Consider the following 27,803-nt stretch of genomic DNA (forward strand, 5'->3'; position numbering starts at 1 on the left):
TTCTAGACCAAGTACATCCATCCCTTTTGCTCCTCTTACCCACCCCTTTACCAAGTGGAGCCAGTTTGTTGGAGCAAGTTAATCAAGGCAGTGGCCTGTTGAGAGGGAATAGAACTGGTATGTGCAGAGCTTAGCAGAAGGCAGATGCCACTAGATGGATATCTTGGGGACTCAGCCCCTTAGTGATCATGCTTGGCAATTTTTAGCTCTTATATAGTTACTGAGCACAGCTTTTCCTTTTTAGAATAAGACCTGGGAGGCAGAGAGGTGCCAAAGTCACTCTCATACAAAGTCCAGGTCCTGACCAAGTGTTTTTGAGGAGGGAGGGAGGGGACAGATCTGCCAGGGAGAGATAAAACTTTGAGAGGACAAGACAGTGGAATCAGGCCTTGTGGGGAGGAGTCAGGGTTGCTGGGGAGGGGAGAAAGAGGAAGGCTGGCCTGTGGAATAGGGAAGGGCATCCATGGCAGAGCACCAAGTGCCCATAATGGTGGGGAGGAGGGGCCAGAAAGAGCTCCTGGGTCTTAGAGCTGTAGAGCTGAACAGCCGGGTCAGGAGTGGTCTCTGTGTATGTTTTGATGTACATGGGACCCTTTCTTTTCTTTTTAGTGAATTCTCAAGCGCTCTAGAATACCTGAAATTGCTTCATTCTTTCGTGGACTCTGTGGGGTTTGTGACCCCTCCATTCTCCAGCAGCTCTGTGCTCAAGTCAGCCCTTGGTGAGCATCTGCAGGTGGCTCTAAAGTCCTGTGGGTACTTAATTGATTCCTGCCCATCCCTTCTCTCTGTGCCCAGGGTTAGTATGAGTGTACACTCAAGTGTCTTCTCTGGTCCCAGGTTTTTATCTCAAGCCCTGGCTGGGTGATTCCCAGATGCGGAATAAGCAGCAGAAAGTGATCCAGGCACCAGGGCGCACAGTAGCCCCGAGGCTGGTCCTTACACTCCATACTGACATCTCCATCACTCTGGCTTCCCGTTGCCTTGAGTGTAGGAGAGCAGCCTAACTGACAGAATTGACACAGGGCATTCTTCTTTCCCTAAACTGCCATATGGGTGCTAGTACATTATTGCCACCTCTCAGACTTCTGTGACCACTGGGGGATGGAGGTACCAAACTACTCCCTGCCCACTCTCCCTAGGGAGGGAAGAATCCCAGAAAAGTAGCCACCACAAGTAGCATGACTACTGACCTGCAGCCTTTCTGTACTTTAGAGTTTAGAAGAAGGTGTGTTTTTATACCTTTTCTCTGACGCAACATCTCTTTTGGCTTTGTAAAATCACTGGTATCATAATTTTGCAATTGAATACACTGAAGCTCAGAGAGGAAAAGATATAAAATATTTTAAAGTAAACCTGCTACTCTTGGTTGATTTGAAGACACTAGTCTTATGGCTCTTGGAAGTTTAGTTGTGTCTAGCTCTTTATTTAAAAATAACACAATAGTGAAAATCTTTGTTAAACTTCCCTAAGCCAATTTTCTTGAGAGATTGCCAAAAATGGGAATACTATGTTACTAGGAGTGCTGATTGACACTCTCGCCAGAATCATGGGCAAGGGCAGCCCTGGGGCCCCTATCCATCGCAGAAGGTAAAGATGCTATGCACCATGTAGGAACAGCCACTGAGCTGTGCCAAGCTCCTGTGGGCACTGGAGTGTTTCCTGCTGCTCCCTCTAGGTCCAGACATCATCTGCCGGTGGTGGACGTCCGCAATCACTATGGCTATTAGCTGGCTCCAGGGAGACGATGCAGCTGTGCGTGCGCATTTTACTGAAGTAGAGCGTGTCCCCAAGGCCCTGGAAGTGACTGAGTACGTAAGGCTACTTGGCTACTCACCTGCTTTTCTCCAGGAGGATCTTGTGTGGGTTAGTAGGAGGGAGCAGTTCCAGGCAGCCACAGTGAGCTGAGCAATCAGAACTATGATAGATGGGGAGCTGCAGAAGGGGCAGAGCACTGCAGAGAGGTGGCTGTCCCAGCAGGGCCTTCTCTGTGAGTGTTGTGCTCTGCACAGCTCGGTGATTGTCCCAACAGCTACCAGTACTGTTTCTGGGACCACCTCCCTGCTGCCACAGGCTGGAGGAGAGAAAGCAGACTGCTTCCTGGCAAAATCAGAAACTGCGTAGTGGGAACAGCAGTGCTGTGTGTGGCTGTGGCCACGGCAGGGAAGCCAGCATCTCGCTGAAGCTTGTGTGGGCTCCGACATTATTTCCAGGTTCCTTTCAGCCCTCTCCACCCCCATCAGCCCTGTCAGCCTTCTATAACTAAAAGGCCTATAGCACAACCAGAGAGCTTTTGACATTCCTCTGAAACTCATGTCTGCACCTTGGGGTCATTTGGCCCTTAGTGATGGGCAGCCCTGCCTGCCGACGCTCCGGCTGTTTCTGATTAGATCTGAGTGCTCCTGAGAGTGACTATAAAATGTTCCAAGACAGAAAAACCCTGTGGGGTCCTGTCTGGAGAACCAAGGCTGCCACATTTCCTGCCAAACAGACTCAACCAGGAGCACAGGAGGGAGTTGAAAAAAGTGGGATGAGCAGGTTGAGCCCTGTATTCCCTAAAGTAGGTCTAACACCCCAGTTTTGTTGTGTGGCCCCATTTGAAGCCCCCTGGGAAGTAAGCACCCAACCCCACACCAGCCTACATTAGCACATTCACAAGTGTGCCTCTGGTCAGCTCACCAGATAGGTTGTCTCCGTCACTTTACTTATAAACTGCAGAGCTTCAGCAGAGAGCTAAGGCACCTTCGTGGGCATCCCGACAAGTCCCCCTGGCTCCCTGTGCTCTTTGGAGCAGTGATGCTGTGGGGAGCTTCCCACTCCCCACCCTCTCCCCAGCCTGCTAGGTTTCTCCTGAGACTTTAATACCAGCCTTTGGGAGGAACTGTCCTTAGAGAACAGGTACAAAATAATGGGGCCAGTACTGTGTGTCACCATAGGTAGTGGCAAGCAGTGTTATGGCCACTATATGGATAAGGAAACTAGGCACAGGTTACTTTCATTCCTGTCTTAGGTAGCTTCTTAGTAGCAGCATCTGGCGGTCACACCTAGGCCTCCAGAATCTTCAAGCATCAGATTTTGGTGGGGAGGGGCTGACCTAGTTCAGAGCTGGCGTTTCAGATCTAAAGCTGGCAGAAACTGTATGGCAGCATTGCAGTGACAAACCCATCTGTCATAGTGATATGGGGTGTGGTAGTCATCAGCCTGAACTCTGCCTGTTCCCCAGGTACCACCCTGACCTGCCTCTCTCCTCCCTGTCACTGCTGCAGGAGCCCCCTGGTGAAGGCCATCTTCCACACCTGCAGAGCCATGCACGCCTCACTCTCTGGGAAGGCAGATGGGCAGCAGAATTCCTTCTGTCATTGCGAGAGGGCCAGTGGCCACCTGTGGAGCAGCCTCAATGTCAGTGGGGCCACTGCTGACCCTGCCCTCAACCACGTGAGTAGGAGCTTAGCTGGCCTCTGGGAAGCGCCCAGAGGTCTATATAAATGCTTCCCCCCACTCCAAGCTTGCCCAGTATATTGGGCTGTCCCAAGAGACAGAAACCATACTAGCAGCCCCATTTCCCAAAATGTGGCCTGTTGTCCTGGGTGAATGCCATTTTTGATTGCTGGGACAAGCATGTTTGCACCTGCACCTCTCCCTAGGTTCCCCAAACCCCAGATCCTGGTGGCCCACACGTCTCTGTAAGCCCCAGGTGAACTGCATCTGGCCAGGGCTCCGCACTTGCTCCAGGCAGCTTGTGCTACTTCCCAGCTCTGCTGACAGCCTTTGAGCGGGCCCCTACCCTCAGGCCAGCACCCTGAGCCAGCTGACCACCCTGCGCCTCTGCGGTGGCCGCACACCTCCTGGCGGGCAGCTGTGGTGCATTGTAGTTGCATTGCATGTTCTGGCGGTACTCGTGCAATGTTTCCACAGTGCATCCCAGAGGCCTGCTCGGCCCGCGAGAGACTCCCACGTGCCCTGACAAGGCCCTGTTACTTGGGGAGGGGATCCTTGTTAGAAGACTTGTGGAAGGCACAGCCATCCTGGGACACAGAGGAGGGTAGGAGTGTGGCAGCAGCTGACATCATCTGCTCCCCTGGGAAACATGTGGCACAAAGAGGAGTATCCTGGAGGGTCAGCAGCTGCCAACAGGGGGTTGGTTCCAGGTGGCTTGACTAGCACCTCAAGTTAAAGGTTTCCAGTAGGCCTGGGCATTGGGGTGAAGCCAGGACAGTGTGAGCCCGACAGGGACAGGCGTTGTGCACAAAGGACCCAAGACCAAAGGCGGAATCAGGAGGCACTGCTGGGCTCTCTGTTGGTCTCCCTTAATATATGTCTTCCTGAGAGAACCGGTCTCAGCCAAGCAGAGTCCACTCTGGGACTCTGCTGCCACTTCAGATGGACGCTGGATTCCTCTGGAGATGGAAGACCTTGGTACCCTGGCCTCTCAGCCTCCAGGCCAGCCATGGGGGCTTCCTTGAGGTGGAGGACCTGTGCCCTCAGACCCACAGGGTTTTATTCCTGCCCCTATCACCTGCCTGTGCTGTGTTGTCCCTTGCACCAGCCACTTCCCCTTTCAGAGACTCAGCTTTCCCACTTGAAGAATGGAGAGAAAGATCTACCTCAGGACTAAGGCTGCCACCAGCTCTTCTCTCCCACATGGGGGCTGTTCTGGCTTTCATAACTGGTTGTCAGAGTGACAGGATCTCCTTAGAACCACATTTTAAAAGAAGTTCACTTTAATCCTTTTTTCTGAGCCATTTCATTTCTGCTGCCTAACTAACTTTCTCCATGTGATCCCCTGCACTGTGCTGAGTGCCAGACTAAGGGAGGGCCCGATTGGTACCAGGATCCTTGTGTTAGGCATAAGCCAGTCACCCATCTCCTCTCTCTATGCTCATTCCATAGGTGGTCCAGCTGCTGACCTGCGACCTATTACTGTCACTGCGGACAGCACTCTGGCAAAAGCAAGCAGGCGTCAGCCAGGCCCTGGGTGAGACCTACCATGCATCAGGTGCTGAGCTGGCTGGCTTCCAGAGGGACCTAGGAAGCCTGCGCAGGTTGGCGCACAGTTTCCGCCCAGCGTACCGCAAGGTAAGGCACAGAAGCTGGAGGTGGTGGGCAGACTGGGGTGGGCTGGGTGCCCTGTGTTCCTTTGTTCAGCACTCACTGTTGAGTACCTACTGTGCCCAGCCCTGAAACACAGCATGGAGCAACCACACTCTTATACCTGGACAGGGGCAGCCCATGGAGCCATACCTCACCAGTTAGACACCAGGTGGGAGGACTTAAGAGAGCAGGGAAGCAGGTGGGGGGCTCCTGGTCCTGGCCACATGGAGTCTGCCCCGACTTTTCATAACTGGTTGTCAGAGTGATAGAATCTCCCTAGAACCACATTTAAAAAGAAGTTCACTTTAATCCTTTTTTTCCGAGCCACTGGGGGCTTCATTTCTGCTGCCTAACTTTCTCCATGTGATCCCCGCTTGGCACTGACTACCCGCTCTGAGAGGAGTCTCTGAGGACAGTTGTATAACTGAGCTGGCTGGACTCGAGTCATTTCCTTGTTGATTTTTATTGCTAATTAGAGTAAAGTATTAGACATTTTTGTTCTTGGTTTTCAGAGATGGGGTCTCACTATGTTGCCCAGGCTGACTTCAATCTCCTGGGTTCAAGCAACTGCCTGCCTCAGCCTCCTAAGTATCTAGTACTACAGTCACATGCCACCCCACCTGGCTTATATTAAACATTTTAAAAATATATTTTAATTAACACATAGTAACTGTAGATATTTACTGGGCACAGAATGATATTTCAGTACATCTGTTTAATATGTAATAATCAGACCAAGGTAATTGGCATATTCCCCACCTCAAACATTCTTTATGTTGGAATCAACATATTTTTACTTGAATACTTTTTTTGGCAGGGAGGGAAATGGCAGGGGGGAAAAAACAAGGAATTATTTATTTTGATAAGAAATGAAATTAGCATAGACCACCTGAAAAGAAGTTGTAAGGCAAGAGAAATTTTCTTTTTATCTCTCACAGTGAATCCCCCACTTACTCACACTTTCTGTCTCACACATATGCACGTTCATATACAAACGGGCAAGGACAGCCTCTCAACTGAATTATTTTCTAAAAATCTGAGTGACAAGTTAGGTTTGATGACTCACACCTGTAATCCCAGCAATACAAGAGGCTGAGGCAGGAGGATTGCAAATTTGAGGCCAGCCTCAGCAATTTAGTGAGTCTCTGTCTCAAAATAAAAAATAAGGGCTGGGGATATGGCTCAAGCGGTAGCACGCTCGCCTGGCATGCGTGCGGCCTGGGTTCGATCCTCAGCACCACATACAAACAAAGATGTTGTGTCCGCCAAAAAAGTAAATATTAAAAATTCTCTCTCTCTCTCTCCCTCTCACTCTCTCTTTAATTAATAAATAAATAAATAAATAAATAAAAAGGTTGGAGATATAGCTCAGTGAGATAGAACACTCCTGGTTCAATCACCAGTAGCACCAAAAAAACCCTTTTTTCTTTTCTTTTTTTTTTTTGAAGAGAGACCCTGAAGTGTCAGGGACAGGGTAATGTACTTTGTTAGAAGAGCGCAGACAAGGAGAAGGTCTCCAAATGAGGCTGCAACCATGAAGGGTACTCCTTACCCTAAGGTGCTGGGACACCCTTACAGGGTCACATTGGCCACTGTGTGTAGCAAACCAAGACAGACACAGCAGACAAAATATAATCACCAGAGAACCAGTTCTTACTGTGGAAAAGAGAAGTGGCCCCGGGATTTGGATGACACCCAAAGTGCCTTGTGGGACTCATTCTGGCCAACCTCTGGTCTGCTCACAGCATGGCTGGCATCAAAGGCCTCCTCTTGAATATTCTGTCCATTCACCTCTTCATGCTGAGGAGACTTCAGTGGCTCCCCATTGCCACCTAGAAGCTCCAAAGATGAGATATGAGGCATAAAAGAAAAGCTGGGATTTTAAGAAATTAGAGACCAAGGGCTGGGTTCAAGTTTAAGCTGGTATCAAGTTTGTGTGGCTCAGTGGTAAAGCACTTGCCTTTCATGTGTGAGGCACGGGTTCGATCCTCAGCACACATTAAATAAATAATAAAGATACTGTGTGTTCAAAAAGAAAAAAAGAAACCAGAGACCTAGACTTGCCCTCCTTGTGTAGTGTTCCTATTTATATAAGTGATGCAAACTTATACCTGGAAATCTCTGGTCTCTTCCTTTCTGAAGAAATAGAAGGAAACAGGACACAAACTTGTTACCAGCTCAGCTGTCCCCTTCACCCCTTCCATCCCCATCTGCCTTGTCCTTTTGTCTGTCAGGCTGGAGGCAGCATCTGGGGACTTTGAGGCTTCACCCAGGCTGCTTGTTCTTAGAGCCCCAGAGGGAGTGTCCGGGCCCTGTTCCTCTTGCTTATCTCTTTATTCCTACTTTTGCTTTTGCTCTGTTCCTCTTTCCTGCTGTTCATCCAAGTTTCTGATTTAGCTTGGAGACAAGAGAGGTTGCTTTCAGGGGTGAGCAAGATAGGGTGGCATGGAGAGGAGAGGGAAGGATCATCAGGTGCCAGATGAAATGGCTCAGGGAGAGGTGTCCACTAGGGCCTGGAGAAGCAAGAACCCAGGGCTTGACTATGTGTCCCTCTTTACTCTCCAGGTATTCCTGCATGAAGCCACCGTGCGCTTAATGGCAGGAGCCAGCCCTACCCGCACCCACCAGCTGCTGGAGCACAGCCTGCGGCGGCGCACCACTCAGAACACCAAGCACGGTGAGTCCTGCGGGGTGGGGGGTGGGGGACATCCCTGGCCCTGCCCTGAGCTGTGCTGCCCTGCCCTGGATGTTGGGCAGCCCAGCCCAGTTCCAGCACCTGGCAGGGTGCACTCTGACACCTCTGAGCCCCATCGGTGGTGTGAGAATGAAAGGATCCCCAGACTGGACTGGGTGTGCTGGGGGCATGGGCAGTGGTTGAGTGGGTCCACCCTTGAAGGGAGGCTGGGCATGGAGTTCCAGCACAGGAGCAGGGGTGGGAGACCACAGGTTCTGTCCCCGCAGGTCTTAGCTCCACAGCACCAGGCAGGTTAGCGCCCCATGTGTGAGCTAGGGAGCGTGCTCACCTCACATGAGCATGGGGGTTCAATCAGTGAGTGCGGAAGTCCCACTGAACAGCACCTACATGTTCTCCTTGTTCCCACAGGAGAGGTGGATGCCTGGCCTGGCCAGCGAGAGCGGGCTACCGCCATCCTTCTGGCTTGCCGCCACCTTCCCCTCTCCTTCCTCTCCTCCCCGGGCCAGCGGGCTGTGCTCCTGGCTGAGGCTGCCCGCACACTGGAGAAGGTGGGCGACCGGCGCTCCTGCAGTGACTGCCAGCAGATGATTGTCAAGCTGGGAGGCGGCACTGCCATTGCTGCCTCCTGACCACAGGCTCAGCCCACCTCCCTCCACTTCTCTCAGTCTCTTTCTCCCAGGCTCATCCCTCTCTCTCAGGCCCTGTCTTCCTCCTCCCTCTGTCCTTTGCCCTCCTCCCTCTGAGCTGGAGGTGAGCCTTGTCCTCTGAGCTGTCTACCTGCTGAGGCTTTTGGACCACCTCAGGCCAGAGAGCCTCTGGGCTGCTGTCAATAGACCCTTGTGGTCCAGGCCCTAGCAGGCTGAGAGGAGAGGCTGTGAGGCAGAAATGGGGGTGTCCCCTCAGTTGAAAGCAACAGGGGACACTGCCAAACCCACGCCTCCAGTCCCAAGACTCTCCGAACATCTCCCCTTTCTGCTTCCTTGTTTTTTATCAGGCTTTCTCTCTAGGGGACGAGGTCTCTGGGCACCAGAGAGCACTTTGCCCTCAGCATAGTGCCCAGCATGCCCCTCCCCCTTTTTATACGAATGTTTTTATATCTTTGTGCTTGGGGCTGCCGTGATGCAGGGCAAAGTTGCTGTAGCATCTTTTATTTCTTTCCCTGGGTTTGCATTCCCTCCCCTGTGCCTGACTAAGCCAGTTCATTGTTTTCTCGTCATTATGCGGGACAGCCAGGGAAGGAGGGGAACCCAGCCCTGGGGAGGTGGGTGGGAGGCAGGGGTTGGCCTGGGGATGGATGAAATAATGTTGGCATTATTTTTTAATTTTTTAAAAAATAAATGGTATCTTATTTAATTGTCCTGTTCCTTCCCACTCCCTTACCCCCTGGGATGCCAGCCCAAGCTCAGGGTGGGCCCAGAGGACTGGAAGGGACAAAGCCACCTATTAGGCCTGGGGACCAGGGGTCTTCAACATGATTCCTCAGTTCCTTCCTACCCCCACCCTAACTCCTACCTCCATAGTATATTTTTATCCCTAATTCTTGTCTTGAAAATAAGCCAGGGTGGCAGGGACCAGCCCCAAGCCCCAGTGGCAAGCTCCTCCTTTGGGGGTGGGTATTAGGAACAAGGTCCCTTGCCTTGATGGGGCTCCTAGGAGGAAAAGTCATTTTCTAGATCCTAGAATAGTGTCCCTGGAGACACTATTTCCCCAGGGCCTCCTGAGAGACTGAGCGGACCCCTCCCTTGCTTCTCATCCCTTCAAGCTGGTTGGGGCAGGATAGGCAGGAGCCCCAACACAGCTAGGGAGTGCACACAGTAGGGCCCCCTCATATGCTTGGACCCCAGCCCCCTTTCTATCTCCTGCCTTTCCCCCACTGTCACTATAATTTATGGACCCTGCCCACTTGGGCAGCTGGGCCTTTGTGTCATGTGTATATACTGTGCCTTTTCTCATTGTTAGGGGTGGGAGGGGTTTGTTTTTCACTGAAAAGGGGGATACACCTATGGCTTCCTTGATGTCAAATCATTCACCATGTCCTGGACCTAGGTTATTCAATAAACACAGATTGGTACCACCTAGCACAAGGTGTGTGAGGGTCTGTAGTGTGACTGCTTAATGACTGCCAAGTGGCTGCATGGCTGGGCTGACAGTGGGCCAGGGAAGGAGGCCAGCTTGGTATCTCCAGTCGACGGCCTTCCTTGCCTGCCAGCATGCCTGTCCCCTTTCTTCCAGAGCCTGGTATATGCTCTAAGAATGGTCCAAAGCCTGGGATAAAAGGGTTCTGGGAAGTATTGCTGGGGTCACTGTACCCTAGATGTACAGCTGGGTTGGCTGACAACAGTTCTTTGGGACCTGGAGGCGGGGGGTTCCCAATGGATAGGCCCCTCCTTTGTTTGCCCTTCCCTGAAGGCAGTGGCCCTCTGAAATGGCTCACTGGCCTGCAAGTCAGACCTGAGTCCAGCTGCTGCACTTCTCAGCTGGGTCCAGTAGTGGGTCCACCTAAGGAGGGAACTGGCCTCTCAACCTCCACTTCCATGGGTAGAGAAAAGGGTTGCCCATCCCTGCCTTCAGTAGTCCCATAAGCTTGTGGGCCAGGTTCGAATGACATAACACATCATACCTTGTGCCAGACCAGTGAGAGGCCAGGGCCAAGGCCACGAGAAGCATTGGGATGGATGGATTGGATCTTGAAGGTGGAGTCAGGGAAGTCGTGGAAATGAGCCTGGAGCTGAACTGTAGTCCACAGCTGGGCCCTGTTCCCCTGACCTAAGAAACAGCTATGAGCCACACCCTTTCCTGAAGGGCAATCGCAGCAGGCCACACTTGTCTAAAGGAGTACAGCAGCCAGGAGGGTCCAGCTGCAGCAGGTCCTGTCCAGAGTTACACGGTCAGCATATCCAGTAGTGGTCATTGCCAACAGCTGTAGCCTGACTCTAGCAGGATGGAGACAGAGGCTCCTTGAGACTGAGAATGGGGGGGAAGGATTGTGCCTGCCTCCCAGCACAGCCCAGCCAGGGCCTGTGTCACCATGGTGGGTGGCCTGTGTGCTCAGGAACCTGAGCCTTTTGTGAGTCTCAGCAGGTTCCATGACTCAGCACCTGCCCCCACCCCCCAAGTCTCCCCTGACAGGCCTGGAGATCCTTACTGCTGGCAGGACCATGGGCTCTGGACTCTGTCCTGGAACTTCTAGGCCTTGATTTCTTCAACAGCTTCCAATAAGTGGGGGCCTGAGACCAGGCCTCCCATGCCCTGGGGCAGGCGCCCTTCACCTCTAATACACGTTCCCCACTCTGCCTGCACTTGCCTTCCCACCAGCAGACCACCGCGGCAAACTGACATGGGAGGAACCTAACCTGGGAGTCAGCCTAGTAACCCCAGGCAAGTTATTTAGGTCCCAAGACCTCAATTTCCTTGTCTGCAAAAATACACCCCCATGGGGCTCAAACAGTATACCCCCGGGGAACACAGGAGGGAAATACTCAACTGGGTGTCTGTAGGGATCACACACCTCAACTGGCTGTAGTTCAGTACTACCCCTACAACAGTACCTGGCACCAAGGAACTTGGGAAAGATACACACAGGCTGCTAGCAACGCCCTGGGCCATAGCCAGGTACCAGGAGCCCTCCTGGCAGGAAGGAGGAGAGCTGGCAGTGCCAAGCATGTGCCCTGTGGGGGGGGGGGGCATTGCCAGTCTCCTGCTCCAGCATCTATCCCAGAGCAGCTCCTGGGAGAAGGCACCTCTATCCTGAATACCAGATGTAGGCATGGCCCACCACCATTACGGGAGTGGCCCTAGGCCAGTCTTGTCAAGCAGCTCTCAGGCCAGGGACTGGCCCAGAGCCAGACAATGTCAGTGAGGATCAGCCAAGTTTTGCCAAGTCAAGCTGTTAGAGCAGGTGACCAGCTGGGGGGCTCACCTCCAGTAAAAGGCACAGATTCCCCAGAGAGCCCAACAGCTCTCTCCCTGTGCCCGGAACTTAAGATGACTGAGGTGTAACTGCCTCCCTCCCATGACTCTTGACTGGTGCGGGTCTTAAGCCTGGCATTCAGCCCTGGCCACCCTCTCCAGCCACTTCTCCCTGGCTCCCAGCACAGCTACCCACCAGTCTACCAGTGATCCTCTGCTCTGCCCTTTGCCAGCACTGCTGTCTATTCAATGACTGATGCTGCCATCAGCAGGAACCACATTAAAGGATTTATTTACACAGGAATCCGGGGCCTGTGGACCCAAGGATGGAACCACCGGTCATACCAGTAGGTCTTTTCTCAGCCCTGCAGGCTCCAAGGCCCCCAGCCTAGTCTCGGTGGATGCCCGCGTTGGGCTCCTCCGTGCCCTGGGGCCCTGGACCAAGCAGTCGAGGGCTTCCCGCTCTGCCTCCGTTGGGTGGCCCAGCTTCACACGGTGACCTCGGTTTTGCTGTTGGTGCTCAGGTGCCGGGGTCCGCGGCCCGCACTACAGTAAAGGCCTGGGTGCTGCACGCTGAAGGCCTCGGGCAGCTTCTCCACGCTGAACTGGCGCCGCGGCGCGTGGCCGGGCCTCCGGGGTGCAGGAGAGGCATGGGCCGCTAGGTGGCCGCGGGGGGCGGCCCTGGCCGGGCGCCCGGCGGTCCAGGCTGCGTAGGGCCCCGGTGGAGCGGGGCCGGTAGGGGCCGCGTAGCCCGGGGGAGCCCAGGGGCAGGCCTCGAGCAGCGCGGGCAAGTCCTCGGGAGGCCTCGGGGCCCGCGCCGGGAGGGTCCGCGGGGCCGACTCGGCGGTGGGAAAACGCTGGTAGAAGTCCTGGGGGGCGGCCTCTGCGGGGACAGTGCGGGACCCGTCAGGCTGCGCGGCGCGGGCTCCGGGAGCCCGGGAATCGGGCCGGCGTAAGGGGTCCCAGCCCCGTGGCTGGCCAGGGGCGGGGTCAGTGACAGGCCGAGGGGGCAGCCGATTGGCTGCGTGGGGGCGTCCCGGGCGCGGATTGGCCGAGCCACACTGGCTGGGAACCCCGCAACTCTGCGCCGGGAGCCGAGCCTTGCAGTAAAGAAACTCGGGGGACCCGGGGCTCTGGGGGCCACGGCAAGCATCCGGCCACTCACCTGCCGCCTTGAGCGCGGCCGCCTTGAGCGTGGCGTACTTGGCGTAGTCGGGCTGCAGCGTAAAGTTGCCGCCTCCTTGCAACCGGGGTCGGCGCGGGGGCGCGGGCGTGGAGGACCCCAGGGCGGCGTTGTTGAGGCGTTTCTTGTCTGGGAAAGGGCGGGGGAAGTAAGGCGAGGCTTTGCGCCAACCCGCGCGCTCCACCTGCGCCACCGCCGCTTCTCGGCCCCCTCCCCAAATGCAGCTCCGTAGAACCCTGGGAATCGCTCTCCGGGCGATCGGAGCCTGTCTTCCCTTCCCAGCAGAATGTCCAGCTCCTGGAACGGGGCCTGACTCAGAAAGCCATCAATGGCAGCCAGCCCCGAAGGGTGCTACCCTAATGGACGGCTCGCCAGCACGTTAGGCCTGAGCCAGGTGCTGAGTCCCAGGACCAGCTCCCCGTGGAGATGGAACCTAGTTGGGGTAGCGGGACCTGCCAAGTGCTGCCTCCCTAGTGAGAGGCTGAGAGAGGCTCCAGACCCCAGGGCACAGAGCCAGAGCCTGAGAACCACAGCCCCAGCCAGCAAATCCTCAATCTGGAGCCTTCATCACAGAATCACAGTCTCCGAGACTTAAGTTATAGGAGGGTCTCTCTCCACCAAGGGCAGGTGACTGGCCTGTCCAGCAGCACTCACACACCTGCAGAGGCAGGCAGCTCCTTTCCAAGGGGAAGCAGCAACTAGGAGCCTCCCTTCCCCAGTCAAGCGCCCAGCTCCTGCCCCTCTGTATATCCCTTCCCGACCACACCCACCGCACCGATGCCCCCTGGAAATTAGCCAGTACTGGCCCACAGCTTACTCACCTGTGCTGTTGTGGGGGGACCCTCGGGGAAGGCCATCTCCCATCTGCACCTGGACACAGCTACCCAGGGGTGGGCCCAAAGGTGGAGGCAGTGGTTCCTGGGGGCCGGGTTGCTTCAGAAGTTCTGTCAATGTCCTGTAGGGACAAGGTAGTGAGGGGTGGCCCTCTCAATCCCCCAGTCAGCCAGATTCTGACCTATGAAAAGCCAGCCCTGCAACCACAGTCTCACTGTGTGGCCTTGGGCAGTTTGTTCAACTTCCCTGGGCCTCCCTCCCTTTCTCCTATGACTGACCTCAAATGCCAACCAGGAACTACCTGTTTGCCTCACTTATGCCCCCAAGATGACCACCCCCCAGGGGTCAAAAAACTCTGATGGGGTCACTGTAACCAGGGCCATCTTGTTTTCAGAGGCTCCCTTCTTTCCCCTCCCTGGAGCCTGCTTTCTAAGACCCTCCCCAGTTGAGCCCACTGTCCCAACACAAGTTCCTTCTGCCTGCAATATCCTTTTCTCCATCTCCTCCTGTTAAACACCTATTCATTCTTCAAGCCCCATGAGTCCCTCCTGCTCCAAGAGACCTTCTTTACCTGCCCACCTCCCCTCCTGCAGCAGGGGCTTCTGCCAGGACCTGAGGCTCAGTGGTCAGCACAGGGGAGGAAAGACCATGACGGTGGTAGGGGGAGTCAGGAGAGCCTCCATTGGCAGCCTGGCACCCAAAGGCTCTGTGACCTTGGGCAGGCGTCTCCCTGGGTACCCAGGACACCCAGCCCCCACCCAGCTGTGACAGTGTCTGACAGCCTTTCCCACAGCCAGCTTTAGCCCAGCTGCCTGCAAGCACCCGAACCCATGATTTTCTCCCACTCGGCCCCACCCTCCTTCTGGGACTGGGGCTATAGTTGATTCATGAAGAGGCACATGAGGACACCTGGGGTGACCAAGGGTTGACTGCAGTGTGGCAGGGCCTGAAAGTGTCTAGTACCAGCCTGGACCAAACTTCCTCCCTGCCCTCTCCTCATGCCTCACTTCTGTGGGGTCATCTCTGTGCAAGAACCTCTAATCCAGCTCTCCCTGCATCCAAGCACTCATCCTGCCTCCTGGCCTTTGCATAAACTTTCTCCAAGGGCTGGTTCCAGTACCCCTCCAAGATCTCTGAGAAGCCTTCCCCAGCCATCAGCCCCACCAAGGCAGAATTAAGGGTGAGGCTTTGACGCAGGTTCAGAACACATGCACTCATGAGCCCAAGTCCTATTCAAGGACTCCCCAAGGAAAAAAAAAGAGAGTCAGGGCACCCACAGAAGGGAAGAGGCTTGGCTGAGGCTAACGAAACCTGCAGATGAAAAAATTCCAGGTGAACATGTCAGTGAGGCTGCCCCAGCACCCTCCTACGCCATCATGGCCCTCAACTTCCACTGTCCCTCCCTCCTCAAGGACATGCCCTGTCCTCCCTGCTGCTACCTTTGCCCAGCATGAGGGACACCAAACTCAGGAGGCCAAGCTCCAGACCCTGCAACATACAGGATCCAGCCAAAGACCACATCCCCAAGGCAGCACAATAGTTGAGGAGGAAGGCCAAGGCCCCAGTCCCAGTTGTGCCCTATAGCTGTCTAGGAGTACGTGGATTAAGTGGCCTGGGCAGCAAGAAAGGCCTCATACCCTGCCTGAGGCCCAGGAGGTGAGGCATCCACATAGGTCCCATCAGATCATGGGGTATTCTCTCTGTTGTCACTTCTAAATTCTAGCTGTTGTATGATGTGAGCAGTCCACATGCCCAACTGGGACTTGGATGGATGAGGGCACAGGCAGGCAGTGGAGGCTACTAGGTGCAGGTGAGTTTAAGTGAGGGGTGGAAGCCAGGCGCCATGGCACATGCCTGTAATTCTAGCAGCTCAGGAGGCTGAGACAGGAGGGTTGCAAGTTCAAAGCCAGCCTCAGCAATGGAAAGGCACTAAGCAACTTAGTGAGATGCTGTCTCTAAATAAGATACAAAATAGGGCTGGGGATGTGGCTCAGTGGTCAAGTGCCCCTGAGTTCAATTCCTGGTACCCGACCAAAAAAAAAAAAAAAAAAAGTGAGGGGTGGAGTGAGAAATTCCAGGGTCAGGACACTGAGATTCCCATTGATACCATCCAGTGAGGAAGAGAACCTGGGTGCAGTAGGCCCCACCCCAACTAAGCTCAGAACTCACCATCTGGCCTGCCCTCCAAACACAAGTCTGTTCCCTTCTTCTGTCTCTTGTTTTTATGTACTGTACCAAGGAGTTAGCCAAGCAGGGCTCTACCTCTGAGCTACATCCCCTCTGAGTTACACCCCCAGTCCTTTTTATTTTATTTTTTAAATTTTGAGACAGGGTCTTGATAAATTGTGAAGGCCAACTTGCAATCCCCTGCCTCAGCTTCCTGAGGTGCTGGGACTACAGAACTGAGCCACCATGCCTGGCCTTCGGTCTCCTTTTTATACTGAGGGAGACCTTGACGTTCATCTAGGGGCTAGCGAAAGGGACAAGCTGAGGCTTCTAAACCTCAGGAAGGTCAGGCCTGAGTCCCAGCTGGGGGGTGGAGAGATGGATGAGAAGTGGAAAAAGAGGGAAAATGGGAGAAGCAGGAAGGAAGAAGCCAAGCTCCCCTTCTCTTCCCTCTGCCAAGACTCTCAATAGTACTACAATCCTGTCCTCTGCCTGGCAAGGGAGATTTGGGTCCCTGCCACCTCGCTGGGTATGGGTCTTATGCCCTCTCCAGAGGCTGGAACTGCGGGAAGGGCAGCCCAGGGCCTGGCACAGACAGGAAGGTCAAGGGGAGACAGAGCAGTATCAGGTTATCTCCTCAGTGACGTGGGGGCATGGGGAGAGAGAGAAGGGAATAAGCCAGGAGAAGGGCGCTGTTGAGAGGACCAGAGGGGCAAAAAGGATGAAGGCGCCAGGGAGTGGCCTCCGGGCAGAATGGGCTGGGGAAGGGTGGCCGGCGCGCTCACCTGGTCACCGTGCGCCGTGCGCGCGGGCTGTGCGCCCTCTCCAGGCCCAGGCGCGCCCCGATGCCGGCCAGCACTAGCAGCGCGGCGACGCCGCACACAGCGTAGACAGCCGTGTGGCTGCGCTCGCGGGCCGGGTCCCGGGGCGCCGCGGTATCGCGGGCGCGAGCAGGCGGCCGGCCAGTCTGTACCCAGGCTGGTGTGTCGTAGTTGGAGCAGCGGCTCTGGTCAAGACGCCGCGGCCCGTCGTGGCAGCAGAAGCGGTAGCCGCACGTGCCGCAGCAGAAGCTGTAGGCGCCGGAGCTGCAGTTGAACGGCGGGTCCCACTGGCCCATCACGTCGTAGTAGCCGCGGCAGCGGTCGCCGCCAGTCGGGGCCGCTGCGCTCGGAGCCACGGGATCCTGCGCCTCGGGGGCCCCAGCGCCGCTCGACGGCGTCCGCGCTAGTAGTAGGGCCAGCCAGAGCGCGAGCCGCAGCCCGGCTGGACGGCGGCCTCCAGGCAGTCCCCGCGCCCCGGCCCGCTCCATTGGGTCCGCGTCTCCTGCTACTGCGCCCAGCGCATGGCCGGGCGCCGCGGCTCCCTCCAGCCGGGCTCCACCGACCCTCGGGATAGCGCCGCGCCGCTGTTCCCGCGCTGGCTCCCAGCGGACGCCTCCTCGGCTGTCGGCGTCCTCCAAGGACCCAGGGCCAGGTGGGCTCAGTCCGGAGCTCGCGGGATGTACCTCCAGTGGGCGCGTCCTCCTCCGGGCTCACCTCGGACCCGAGCCGATCAGGGCGCACCCTGGGATTCCGGCCCCCGGGCGGGGCGGCGGGCGCTCCCCTGCGCGCGGGCTGCGACTTCTCCCCTGCCCTGTGGCTGTGCGGGTCCTGGAGCGAGCGGGGACTGCGGACCGCCGGACACTGCTGCCTGCCCGCCGCCCGCAAAACGCTGCCCGCGCTCTGGCTCGGGCTCCGGCTCCCGCTCGGCGCGGGCTCGGGCGGGCGGGGGAGCGAGCGCGGGCGGAGGGCGGGGGCAGCGCGAGCCGGGGGCGGAGCGCGGCCGCTGCGACTCGAGGGAAGGGCGCGGCGGGGCCGCGCACCCGGGCTCCCACCGGGCCCCTTCCCAAGACCTCCCCAAAATATTCCTCGGATATTCGGGCGCCCGAGGAGGCTCAGCTTAAGGCTCCCAGGACTGTTACCTCGGACATCGCGCCCGCGACCGCCGACTCGATTTACAGGTGCGGGGACTGAGGCAGAGATCAGAGCAGCCCTAAAGAGCCCGGGAGGGTCGGTGCACGACACCCCCTCCTTTCGGTCCCCCTCCGTCAGTTCTAATTGTGACAGGAAGAAGGTCCCTTCCCCTCTGTAAGCCTTGATCCCCCCGCCCTCAATACAAGGGGAAGGAAAATCCTAGCGAACTGCGGCGGAGGGGCATGTCTGGGTCTCCTCCGTGGCCCCGGTTCCAGAACCTGCTGGATGCTTGGCTGGGTTTCTCAGTGTTGGGGATGGCCTGCCTAGAGTCCTCCTGTGGTCTTCCCCGCTTCCGAGGTGGGATGGGGAGGACACTGGGCCAACCTCTGCCTTGGGAGAGGAGGGCTGGGCCCACTGGGAGTCAGAGCCAGTGGAACCTGGCAACTCCAGTAGGACTCTCAGGTCCTTTCCCAGGCCAGGGGAAGGATGGAGGGGGAAGCGTCAGGAAGGGGACCCAGCCTCAAAAGCAAAACAACAAAAACAAAAACAATTCTTCCTGGAAGACATTCTGAAACACAGAGAGGGCAAGGACTGGGTGTGCAACTCACCCTGTGTGCCCCACACAGCTCAGGCCTCTGTCAGTATTTGCTGAATGACTGAATGCTGGATGAAATGTCTCTACCCTCTTGTTTCAGTAAGATGAAGAATTTGGACATCTGAGGGTCCATTCTGCTCTCCTTTCCATCTCCCTTCATGGCCAGGATCAGCTTAGGAAAGTGAAGAAGGTGGGGAAGAGGAGGAAGGATTTACATTTTAAGGAGGATCATCCTTCTGCTGCCTGAGATGAGGGTCTGACAGGCTAATTTCAGGTATTAGTGGGCTAAGGCAGGAAGGAGGGTGGCCTTGTGCTCAGAATGTCTCCTTCTGCCCAGGCTGAAGACAACTGCCCCCTCCCTCCACACCACACACACATCCTATTCAGCCCTAGAGACCCCACCCTCATTAAGACTTTCCTTATTATAATTTTAGAAGAAACAAAACAGAGGAGCAAGAAATGAAGCAAACCCGCTTTAATCCCATCACCAGAAAAACAGTTAAAATATGTCACACTTTATATCCTATTTTGTAACTGCTTTTTAGTTTGCTCTTTACTGTCCTTCAACTTTTTGTTATTCTGTTCAGAACTTCCTAGCTGTGCTTTCTAGAGCATCCTTTTCTTACAGGGTTTTCCTAGAAATGGGAACAGTGGCACTAATTGCCCTGTATTAACGCTCCTGCCACATGCTACCCAGCTGCCCTCCAGGTTGCAGAGGCTCTGGGGACAATGCTGCCCCTGCTCCCGTATTGCTGGGCACTGGGTTTGAAGAGGCTTGTCTCTGCCCCTTGGAACTTTGGCTCTTTCTAGGAAGGGTGACCCTATTGGGTCCAGAGAAAATAGCCCAAGGCTCTCCCTGTCACCTCATGGATCCCTCTTGCCCCCATTGTCCTAGCACTGGATGTTCTCAGTATTCACCCCATGTTGACTCTGATCAGGTTCTGCAAATATCTGTATATAATGACAGCCACTTGTCTGATGAAGGAGCTGGATTCCTGCCCTCCAGCCACCCAGGGAATGAAGTCTGACCCCACCCCAACACACATACACACAGCTTTTTCCCCATCCTAATCTGGTTCTCTGGATTCTGTGGTCAGTCATCAGCTACAGGTGCCCACATCTAACCAGGTCTGTGCCAGGCACTTAGTGCCCTCCCTCTTCAGGGCCTTGGAGAGTGAGGGGGGAGCAGGAAGGTCAAACCCCAAAGACATTGCCTGGTTGACTGGCAGAGTTCTGGGGGGCTGGGAGCGGAGTCTGAGCCTCCCATCGCATTCCCAGGCACCTCTCCCCTGTCCACAACCTACCCTGCCTTAGGAGTCCCAGGAAATCCCTGGGCCGGCCCCCACACTATCCTTAAGGCAGAACCTGCAGGCAGCTGATGCTGCCCCCCCAGGTGCCAGGCCATGTGCCAAGCAAGGGGATCTAGAGATGGTGCAGCCCAACTGAGGAGTGACCCCTTTGCCCTGGACTCAGGGATCATGGCACAACTTAAGGGCACCTGCCCCTTGTCTCTTTTGCCAGCCCCTCCAAGCCTGTGTCACCAAAAATCGTCCATTGATCCAAGCTTAAAATAACCCCTGGCATCTGCAGTGAGCCCCGCGGGGCGGGCAGAGGAGCTGAGTCTCTGCGCCTGAAGGGCACCTGCCCCGCCCCCAGCTCCCAGTGCTGGCAGCTTGACTGTGCCGGTGTCTGAGTGTGCTCATGGATGAAAGTATGTGGGGAGGGGGCTGATGTGACTACACGAGCGCCTTCCTTGCACCATCAACACACATGTGCACCTGTGTGTTCATGTGAATGTACCCGGGCCACGTGTTCTTCCCTCCCTGCCTGGCTCTGGTTGTGGGATACTGGGAGTCCTGAGAGAGGGAGTCCTGACATTAGGGACAGTAGGGAAAGCCCATGCTGGGCCTCAGTGTCCCCATTTTTAATGGTGGGTGATCAGTCTACCAGCTCTTCCCAGCCCTGGGGGAGAAGGTTTGGGATTTCCTAGAGAGAAACCCAAGACCCAGAGAGGGGAAGTGACTTGTTGGGACTGGCACACAGCCAGGAAGAGCCAGAATCTGGCCTGTGACCTGCACTGAGTCCCAATCCTATTTTCTGGCCAATTTGGTAAAAGACAGCAGCTGGAGGGCCCTGACTGCACCAGGGAAGTGTTTCCCACACCCCCAGTGCACAGGCCTTGGCCACCGCAGGAGGCCCCTGGTTTTTTGAGCAGCTTTTCTCTTCCGGAAATGCCCCTCCAGACCCTCACACTGAGAGCTGCTCATCCTTCATGGTGGAGCCTGACTGACCAGGTTGGGATTTTTGCTCCACTAGGGCCGTACCACCTTTCTAGGTCTCAGCTTTCTCATCTGCAAGATGGGCTGCTAGTGACCCTTTGGCAGGGCTGCAGGGAGAGGGCAATGGACAGACACTAGACAGGGAAACACCTGGGTAAACATGGCCTTAAGAGAACCCCCACTGCAGAAGATGAGATTGTGACAGTGGATGCCACTGGGATGCAAGAAGGGCCTCATTCCTCAACTCACTTTCTTCCATTTCCTCTGTGATGGAGGCTTACCCAAGAAGCAGGGATTCTGGGGACCATGGACGCCCTGCTAGAGCAAATGCAGGCACCAGGAGTGGGTCTGGCGGGAGGGCCGACGGTTGCCTTTGTCTCCTGAGAGGCAGTTCGTGACTCAGGCTCCAGCTGCCCGTGGGAGGGAGGGAGGGGCGCCCGAGCTCCTGAGGTCTCGAGAAAGCGGCGGGATTGGGGGGCTGGGAGCGGAGTCTCAGCCTCCCATCGCATTCCCAGGCACCTCTCCCCCGGCCACGATCCACCCTGCCTTGGGAGTCCCAGGAAATCCCTGGGCCGGCCCCCACCCCGTCACTCTCCTTAAGGCTCCTCTAAAGTTCCCAGTGAGCGGGCAGGGCTGGAGCTGGCCACCAGGACCTCGGCGCGGGAATGCAGACTGGACGGGGCTCGGCGAGGTCACGCCGCGCGTCCACCAAGTCACTGGCGCCCTCCCCACGCCAGCCCTCCTGCTGGGGCACAACTCCCAGGTCATCAGCGTCCTTCGCCCCCTCCCCCACACCTGGCCCGAAAGTTTGGGGTAGTGGCCCGCATCCGGGACCCTCCCGACTCCCGCTGCAGTTCTCTACGCCAAGGCTCTGACCCTCGGTAGTCAGAGGTCAAGGGCTACAAGCAGGTGCCCGCAGTCTTGGTCCCGCCCATCATCGGTCCCTCCCTTTTTTCTCGGCCCTGGGCCTTGACCCCGCCCATTTCCGGCTACCTTGAAGCGAGAGTCCGGCTGCACAGCCTCTTCTTGACTCCGACCCCAGCCGCGCGGCTGGTTCTGGCCCCACCCACCCTGTTCTGAACCCCCTTCCGGTGACCGCGGATGGTGGTCAAAGTGCCACCCGTGAAGCTGACCGCAGGAGCCGTACAGATAGACTTTCGCCTGCCCTAGATTCGCTGCACCGTCCTGGGTCAGGGGTTGGAGCCCAGATTCTCTGCAGTTTATGAAGGTGGAGGAGATGCTCAGGGCTCCCCTGGGTTGGGGGACTCCTGTACAATCATCAGTCACTCCTCAGCGCTGCCTTCTGCAGAGTCCCAGGAGGAAACCACATAGGCTGAGGACATTTCCTCCAAGGCCCACCCAGATTCTCCCTGCGACCCTGGGCATTTGTTCCTATTGAATTCCAATTCTTCCTTTCCCCAAGCTGGTGGCATTCCCTGGCCCTGGCCTGCATGCCACATTTCCTCTTTTTGAGCCAGGTGGTCCTCAGGAGTCTCGTTTTGTAGATGCAGAGACAGGCCCAGAAAGATGGCACTAGCTTCTAAGGATAGTGCTATGTTGGGCCATCACTAATGAGGCACGAGGTGAGGGGTCAGGCCTTCCCCTATGGCTGCACCAGCTGGGCTTCCCTACCCCCATCTTAAGCCCCCAACCCTTGGCTGCCAGGCAGGAAGTGAAAGGGGCCTGCAGGAAGCCCCAGGAGGAACCGAGACTTAAGCCTACCCTGCCCCCACTTGCTAGACCCTGAAAGCCTTGTGGAAACCAGGCCCCCTTTAGGAAAAAATGGCCAAAACAGGCTAGGGTGGCCAGACTGCTTCTGTGTTCCCACCTCAACAAGTGGTCTTTCCAGAGTGTATCTTGGATCCCTCTTACTGCAAAATGAGGGAGAAAAGTCTTTGAATAGTAATAAAAACAAGTGGTAAGGCCTGGTGTCAAAATCTGGAACTGGTCACTCCTAAGGAGGGAGCCTGGGTCTGGTTACCTTCAGCTCTGTTCTAACCCATCCCACCAAAATTGTAAGGGTGGGGATGGGGAGTTGTATGCTTTGATTATTTGTGTATGTGTTATTGTTGCTTTGTGTGTGTGTGTGTTACAAGGGATTGTACCCACATGCTAGGAAAACACTCAACCACTGAGCTACACCCTCAGCCCCTTTTCTAACTTTTGTTTTGTTTTGAGAAGAGGTCTCCATAAATTTCCAAGACTGTCTTCCAATTTTTGATTCCTGCCTCAGCCTCCCAAGTAGCACCACCACCTAATTGCAGTTTTCATCTTGGACCAATCCTTTACCCCTCTGAGCCTCTCTTTTTCCTACCTGCAAAATAGACAGCACAATCCTCACTTTTGGATTGTGAAATGGTTCAGATTTTTCAGGAAGTAACTCCACCAACAGAGGCCTTTAAAAGGTCAAGGCCTTTGGTTGCACTGTCCTGGAAAAGTCAGACTAATGAAAAGATTTATGCACAAGAAAGTGCTCAGTGCCTCAGTTACAATAGCAAAACCAGAAAATAACGAAATACTCAGGTGGAAAACTTGACAACTGTTGAAAGCCTTATTGGGAAGTGTTTCAAGACAGAGAAACTTACTACATATGATGGAACAAGATGCGAATGTTTATGTATAAAATGACTGCAGTTATGTAGAACAATATGTCATATATAAAGGCTGGTGTTGCTGGATACAGGTCAGTTCTCCATAGACCCCACCCTGGATTGTCCTCTGGGACTTTCCCCCGTCTACAACATGCATACCTTGACTTTTTAAATAATTTTTTTTAAAACACAAATTCCTAACTACCCTCCAGGCATGGTTGTGAAAATCAAATGTGGTATCAGTGACAGTGTGAAGGCTCCTTAGAAAGTCACACCTAGCTCAGAGGTCAGGAGGCTGATCTTCTTGTCTGGGCCCTTTCAGGGCGGTGACACTATGCCCGTCTTTGTTTGCCCCTCCACTGGTCTCTCCTATTTCTTCCCCAAGGAACTTCCCTTCTGTTAGGTGCTAATGACAATGACCTTCTCTGGACCTCAGTTTTCTTATCTACGAAATGGGGATATATGTGAGAATTCTCTTACGATTCCTTCCAGTCCTCTGGGAACATAGGCTGGGAAGAGAATGTTGTACCCATCCCTGGTGTCTCATTAGAGGAAACTGAGATCTGAGGGGAAACTACACACTAGCTGGGGTTCAACTGGGATCAGAGGTGCCAAAGGTTTGCATGTCTGGGCCCCGGGGGTGGGGGGATTCACTCACCCTTTTCACCTTCAGAGCCTAAACCCTGACTGTAGTGGTGAAGGTGGGGTGGGAGAAAGGGGTGGCCAGGAACAGCTCAGACTCCCCAGGCCCTGGATGGAGGGGGAGTGTAATGGCTTGGCCCACACTCTGTCACTTACTGTTTGCCATCTGATGTCTCCAGTCACCTGACTTCCTAGGAGTACTGGTATCTAAAATGGGTTCAGGGAGGGAATACTGGGCAGAGATTAGGATATGAATGTCCAGGTCCTGGGGCTCCAAAGGCCACTGTCCACTGTCTTCTGAGCTGGGAAAGCAGTGGGTGGGAGGGGCAGGTGTCTGCAAGGCAGCTCTGGTGGGCAGCTCAGGGACAGGCAGGTAGCAAACCTCTGGTGCATGGAAAAGAAAATGGCCAGGGTCCTACAAAGGCAAAAACACCCAGGACTCCACCTTCTGACTCCTAGTCCAGTGTTCCTTCCAAAAGTGCTAAGTTGCGACAAGTTCTCAGGTAGTTTTCCCAGGCGGGGGTGACGTTCAGGTTCACTCTCTTGTAGGAGGGCAGGCAGGAGAGGAGATGGCTGGCTGTGAGTGTACAATGTGGTCCAGGAGCCCATAAGATGAGCCCAGCTCTTGGGCCTGGACCAGAGCGAGAAGGGAGGACAGGCCATAGAGGGAAAGGTATTCTAGGGATCTCAGGTCCATCCATCTAGTTCAAAGCCACAGGACTGCCCTGAGGTGTGTATGAAGGTGTCTCCTGTAGGCCCTGGGCTGGGCCCTGAGCAAGTTGACTATGCCATGCTTGGGAGTCAGCTGGGTCCTGGGCAGCCAGAGAGAGCTTCCTGACACGGTGTCCCTCAGCTTGATCTTGGAGTCTAGTTCTGGAGGCTGTAGACCCTCCTGGGTGTGGGCTGTAGCTCTAGAAGCTGCCACCAGGGTAGAAATGGTATCTTAGGTTCTAGCAGATTAGGCCAAGCCCGGGTTGATGCTGGGATGTAGATACTCAAGAATCAGCACAATTATGCACAATTTTTTTGGGGGGAGGGTACTAGGGATTGAAGTCAGGGACACTCAACCACTGTGCCTCATCCCAGCTCTATTTTGTATTTTATTTAGAGACAGGGTGCTGAGTTGCTTAGTGCCTCGCCATTGCTGAGACTGGTGGTGAACTCGTGATTCTCCTGCCTCAGCCTCCCAAGCCGCTGGGATTACAGCTGTGTGTCACGCGCCCAGCTTCCTGGTTATTTCTAAAAAATAATCTTGAGAGCGTGCTGTAGCTCAGTGGTACAGCATTTACCAAGTATGCGTGAGGTCTGGGTTCCAACCCCAATACCACACATACACACACCAAAAAAAATTTAAAAATACTCTTGCACTAAATCCCAAAGTGAAACCATCAGCTGGTTACTCATTGCTGCCACTTGCGTCAGTTTAAAAGCAGAATAATTCTGAGAGCAAGTGTTAAAGAAATACAACCCTGGCTACAAATTAAGCATCCTCCCACTTGGGTCTTCTCTTCAGATTCATTTGGCTTAATGGTCCCTTCCCTATTGTAAAGGAAAAGATCTCTTATTCATAGTACCTGTATTGGTCGGATTTGCATTATCATAACAAAATACCTGAAGCTAGGAAACTTTAAGAAAATGTGTTATTTAGCTCACAGTTCTGGAGGCCTAATCATATCTAATGATGACCTTCCTGCTGGCTGAAATACAAGGTGGCAGAGGGCATCACAAGGCAAAGGACAAGAAGTATATATTGTGTGTCTCTTCTAGCCTCTCTCTTATAAAGCCATGAAAGTTCAATCATGATTGTCACCCAGATGACCTTGTCTAATCCTAATCATGTCCCAAAGGCCCCACCTCTAAATGCCACAATCAGATTAAGTTTTCATCTCCTTAATAATATCTCATGATGGGAATTAAATTTCAACACATGGAGCCTTGGGGGACACATTCAAACCATATCCGAAACCAGCAGAGCTAGTCATTCAAAAGCACTGGAGCAGAGAGGACCTTTAAGAACAGTCAAAGTTGGCATGGTCTTAAGTGAAAAGCAAACACACAAACAATTCCAAACGGGTACACATTGTGGTCTGTAGTGTCTGTAGGGTTCAGCGGGGAGCAGTCTGGCTCCCAGGAAAAGGGCAGGTGGGTGCTGGAGTGAAGAGCTGAATTCAGTTCTGAACCCTTGTGGCCGGGGGACACTGATGCAGGACAGGGGCCCCTCCTGTCCTCTCCACTGCTATTGTTGCTCAGGGCCAGTGGTCTTGGTGGTCACCAGCTCAGTGGAGCCCAGCTCTGTGGCTGGCACAGGGACACTGTGGCCAGGTGGGGTGTTGCCTGGGTCTTCTCTGGGTGGAGACCAGATGGGAGCTGAAGCATCCAGGGTTTCTGTCGAGGGGATGATGACATTGTCCAGGGCCTCTGGGGTGGGCAGGAGCAAGGGGATATGGAGTGTCAGGATTGGGTCACAGTGGTCCCCAGAGAGATAGCCCTCTGTAGATGAAGCACCACTGTGGCCTGGAGGGGTGGCACATGACAGGCCCTCAGAACAGGAAGGGCTGAGTCCAGAGGCCAGGCCAGCTGTGGGATGCAGACTGAAGTTGATGGGTGGGAAACCTCGACTGGTCAGCCCACAGAGTCTCACATGGGCCCAGGGGCCCCCTAGGCTCCCAGGAACCGGGCCTGCACGGGGAGACTTTCTCCTTGGGTCTGCAGGGCAGTGCTGTCCCCTGCTTGGATCAGGGCTGGGGCCTGTCCCTGCTCAGGAGCAAACTCTTCCCCTCCCTCAGTCTGGGACACCCGTCGCAGTACTGTCTATGGGTTCCCACCTCCTCTGCTCCCAAGGTCCATGACCCCCAGCGACAGGCCCCACCCCAGCCCGTGTGACCCGCTCCATAGGACGGTACCTTCCCTTCTCCCAGACATGGGACTCACCGTCCTGGCCTCCGTCTGGGGCCTCTAGGGAGGCCGTCCTGCGCCGCCGCTGCCACCTCCAGCTCATCAGGGCCACCAGGGCCAGGGCCAGGGCGAGCGCCAGGCCCAGCAGCGCGGGGGCGCCGAAGAGCAGCCCGGGCAGGGGCAGCACGGCCTCGGCCCCGGCGCCCACGGACTCCTGCGGCTGCAGCGCCGTCCCGGGCGCCTGGCTGCTCAGGCCGGCTGCTGGCGCGTGCGGAGGGGACGGGGAGAGAGGACGGGGGAACGAGGGGAGGGAGCGCAGGCCAGAGGGAGGCGAGGCTGGGGCACACGGGGCGGGAGAGAGAGGGGCGGTGAGCGCCTCGCGGTGCGCGCTGGTCCCGCGGGGCCCTCGACGCGTCGCCCCGGGCCTGGCCGGGTGGGGGGCCCTGCGGCTGGACCCTCCCCCGGCCCCTCCCCGGGTGCCCGAGGCGAGCTGCGGGGGTCGCCCCTTACCGCGTCCAGGCTCGGGCGTGCGGAAGAGCCGGCAGGCCACGCAGAGGCGGACCAGAGGGTCGAAGCACTGGGCCTGCACGCAGGGCGTGGGCGCCGGCCCGTCCCTGCCCCGCACGCTCCTGGCCCCGCGCCGCATGGTGCCCGGCCTCCGCCAGCTGCAGGGACGGGTCCCCTGCTCAGCCGCCAGGCCCTCCCCTGGGGAGGAAACCCGAGGCCCCACCCTCCGGCCCGCCCCTGCCTGCTGGAGTGGGACAGCTGTGATGGGACCGTGTCCCCGGGGCCCCAGGGCCCGCGCCCTAACCTTCTCTTTCACCTGCGCTTCCTCCGGTCAGCCACTCAACCATCACCCCAGACGCCAGCTGGGCGGGCCCTCTGCCGGGCACGGGGGTCACACCAAAGCCCGCCCTTGGCAGCCCAGGGAAGGGACTCCCGCTGTCAGCCAGCGGGTGCCACAGATGCTCCCA

At 55.8% G+C, this 27,803-nt stretch overlaps 3 protein-coding genes across 3 annotated transcripts in view; 1 reads left to right on the forward strand and 2 right to left on the reverse strand.

The window, feature by feature from the left end:
- Srebf2 (sterol regulatory element binding transcription factor 2) overlaps positions 1 to 9,136 on the forward strand; it is a 57,958-nt gene extending 48,822 nt beyond the window's left edge. The window contains exons 14-19 of the mRNA XM_076855244.2: positions 610 to 719; positions 1,676 to 1,808; positions 3,264 to 3,432; positions 4,888 to 5,073; positions 7,654 to 7,765; positions 8,192 to 9,136. Of these exons, the coding sequence (XP_076711359.1) occupies positions 610 to 719; positions 1,676 to 1,808; positions 3,264 to 3,432; positions 4,888 to 5,073; positions 7,654 to 7,765; positions 8,192 to 8,412 (931 nt within the window). The 3' untranslated portion in view covers positions 8,413 to 9,136. The remainder of the gene's footprint in view (positions 1 to 609; positions 720 to 1,675; positions 1,809 to 3,263; positions 3,433 to 4,887; positions 5,074 to 7,653; positions 7,766 to 8,191) is intronic.
- Positions 9,137 to 11,964: 2,828 nt separating this feature from the next.
- Shisa8 (shisa family member 8) lies at positions 11,965 to 17,184 on the reverse strand. Its single transcript, XM_076853341.2, has 4 exons — positions 16,661 to 17,184; positions 13,697 to 13,830; positions 12,858 to 13,004; positions 11,965 to 12,575 (listed from the first exon to the last, which is right to left on the reverse strand). The coding sequence occupies exons 1-4, from the start codon at positions 17,182 to 17,184 to the stop codon at positions 12,181 to 12,183; spliced, it is 1,200 nt and encodes a 399-aa protein (XP_076709456.1). The 3' UTR covers positions 11,965 to 12,180.
- Positions 17,185 to 24,921: 7,737 nt separating this feature from the next.
- Positions 24,922 to 27,475, reverse strand: Tnfrsf13c (TNF receptor superfamily member 13C). The gene is made up of 3 exons (XM_076853342.2): positions 27,340 to 27,475; positions 26,866 to 27,165; positions 24,922 to 26,352 (listed from the first exon to the last, which is right to left on the reverse strand). The coding sequence occupies exons 1-3, from the start codon at positions 27,473 to 27,475 to the stop codon at positions 26,171 to 26,173; spliced, it is 618 nt and encodes a 205-aa protein (XP_076709457.1). The 3' UTR covers positions 24,922 to 26,170.
- Positions 27,476 to 27,803: the final 328 nt, after the last annotated feature.

The sequence above is a fragment of the Callospermophilus lateralis genome, chromosome 4, assembly GCF_048772815.1.
Source record: "Callospermophilus lateralis isolate mCalLat2 chromosome 4, mCalLat2.hap1, whole genome shotgun sequence".
NCBI lineage: Eukaryota > Metazoa > Chordata > Mammalia > Rodentia > Sciuridae > Callospermophilus > Callospermophilus lateralis.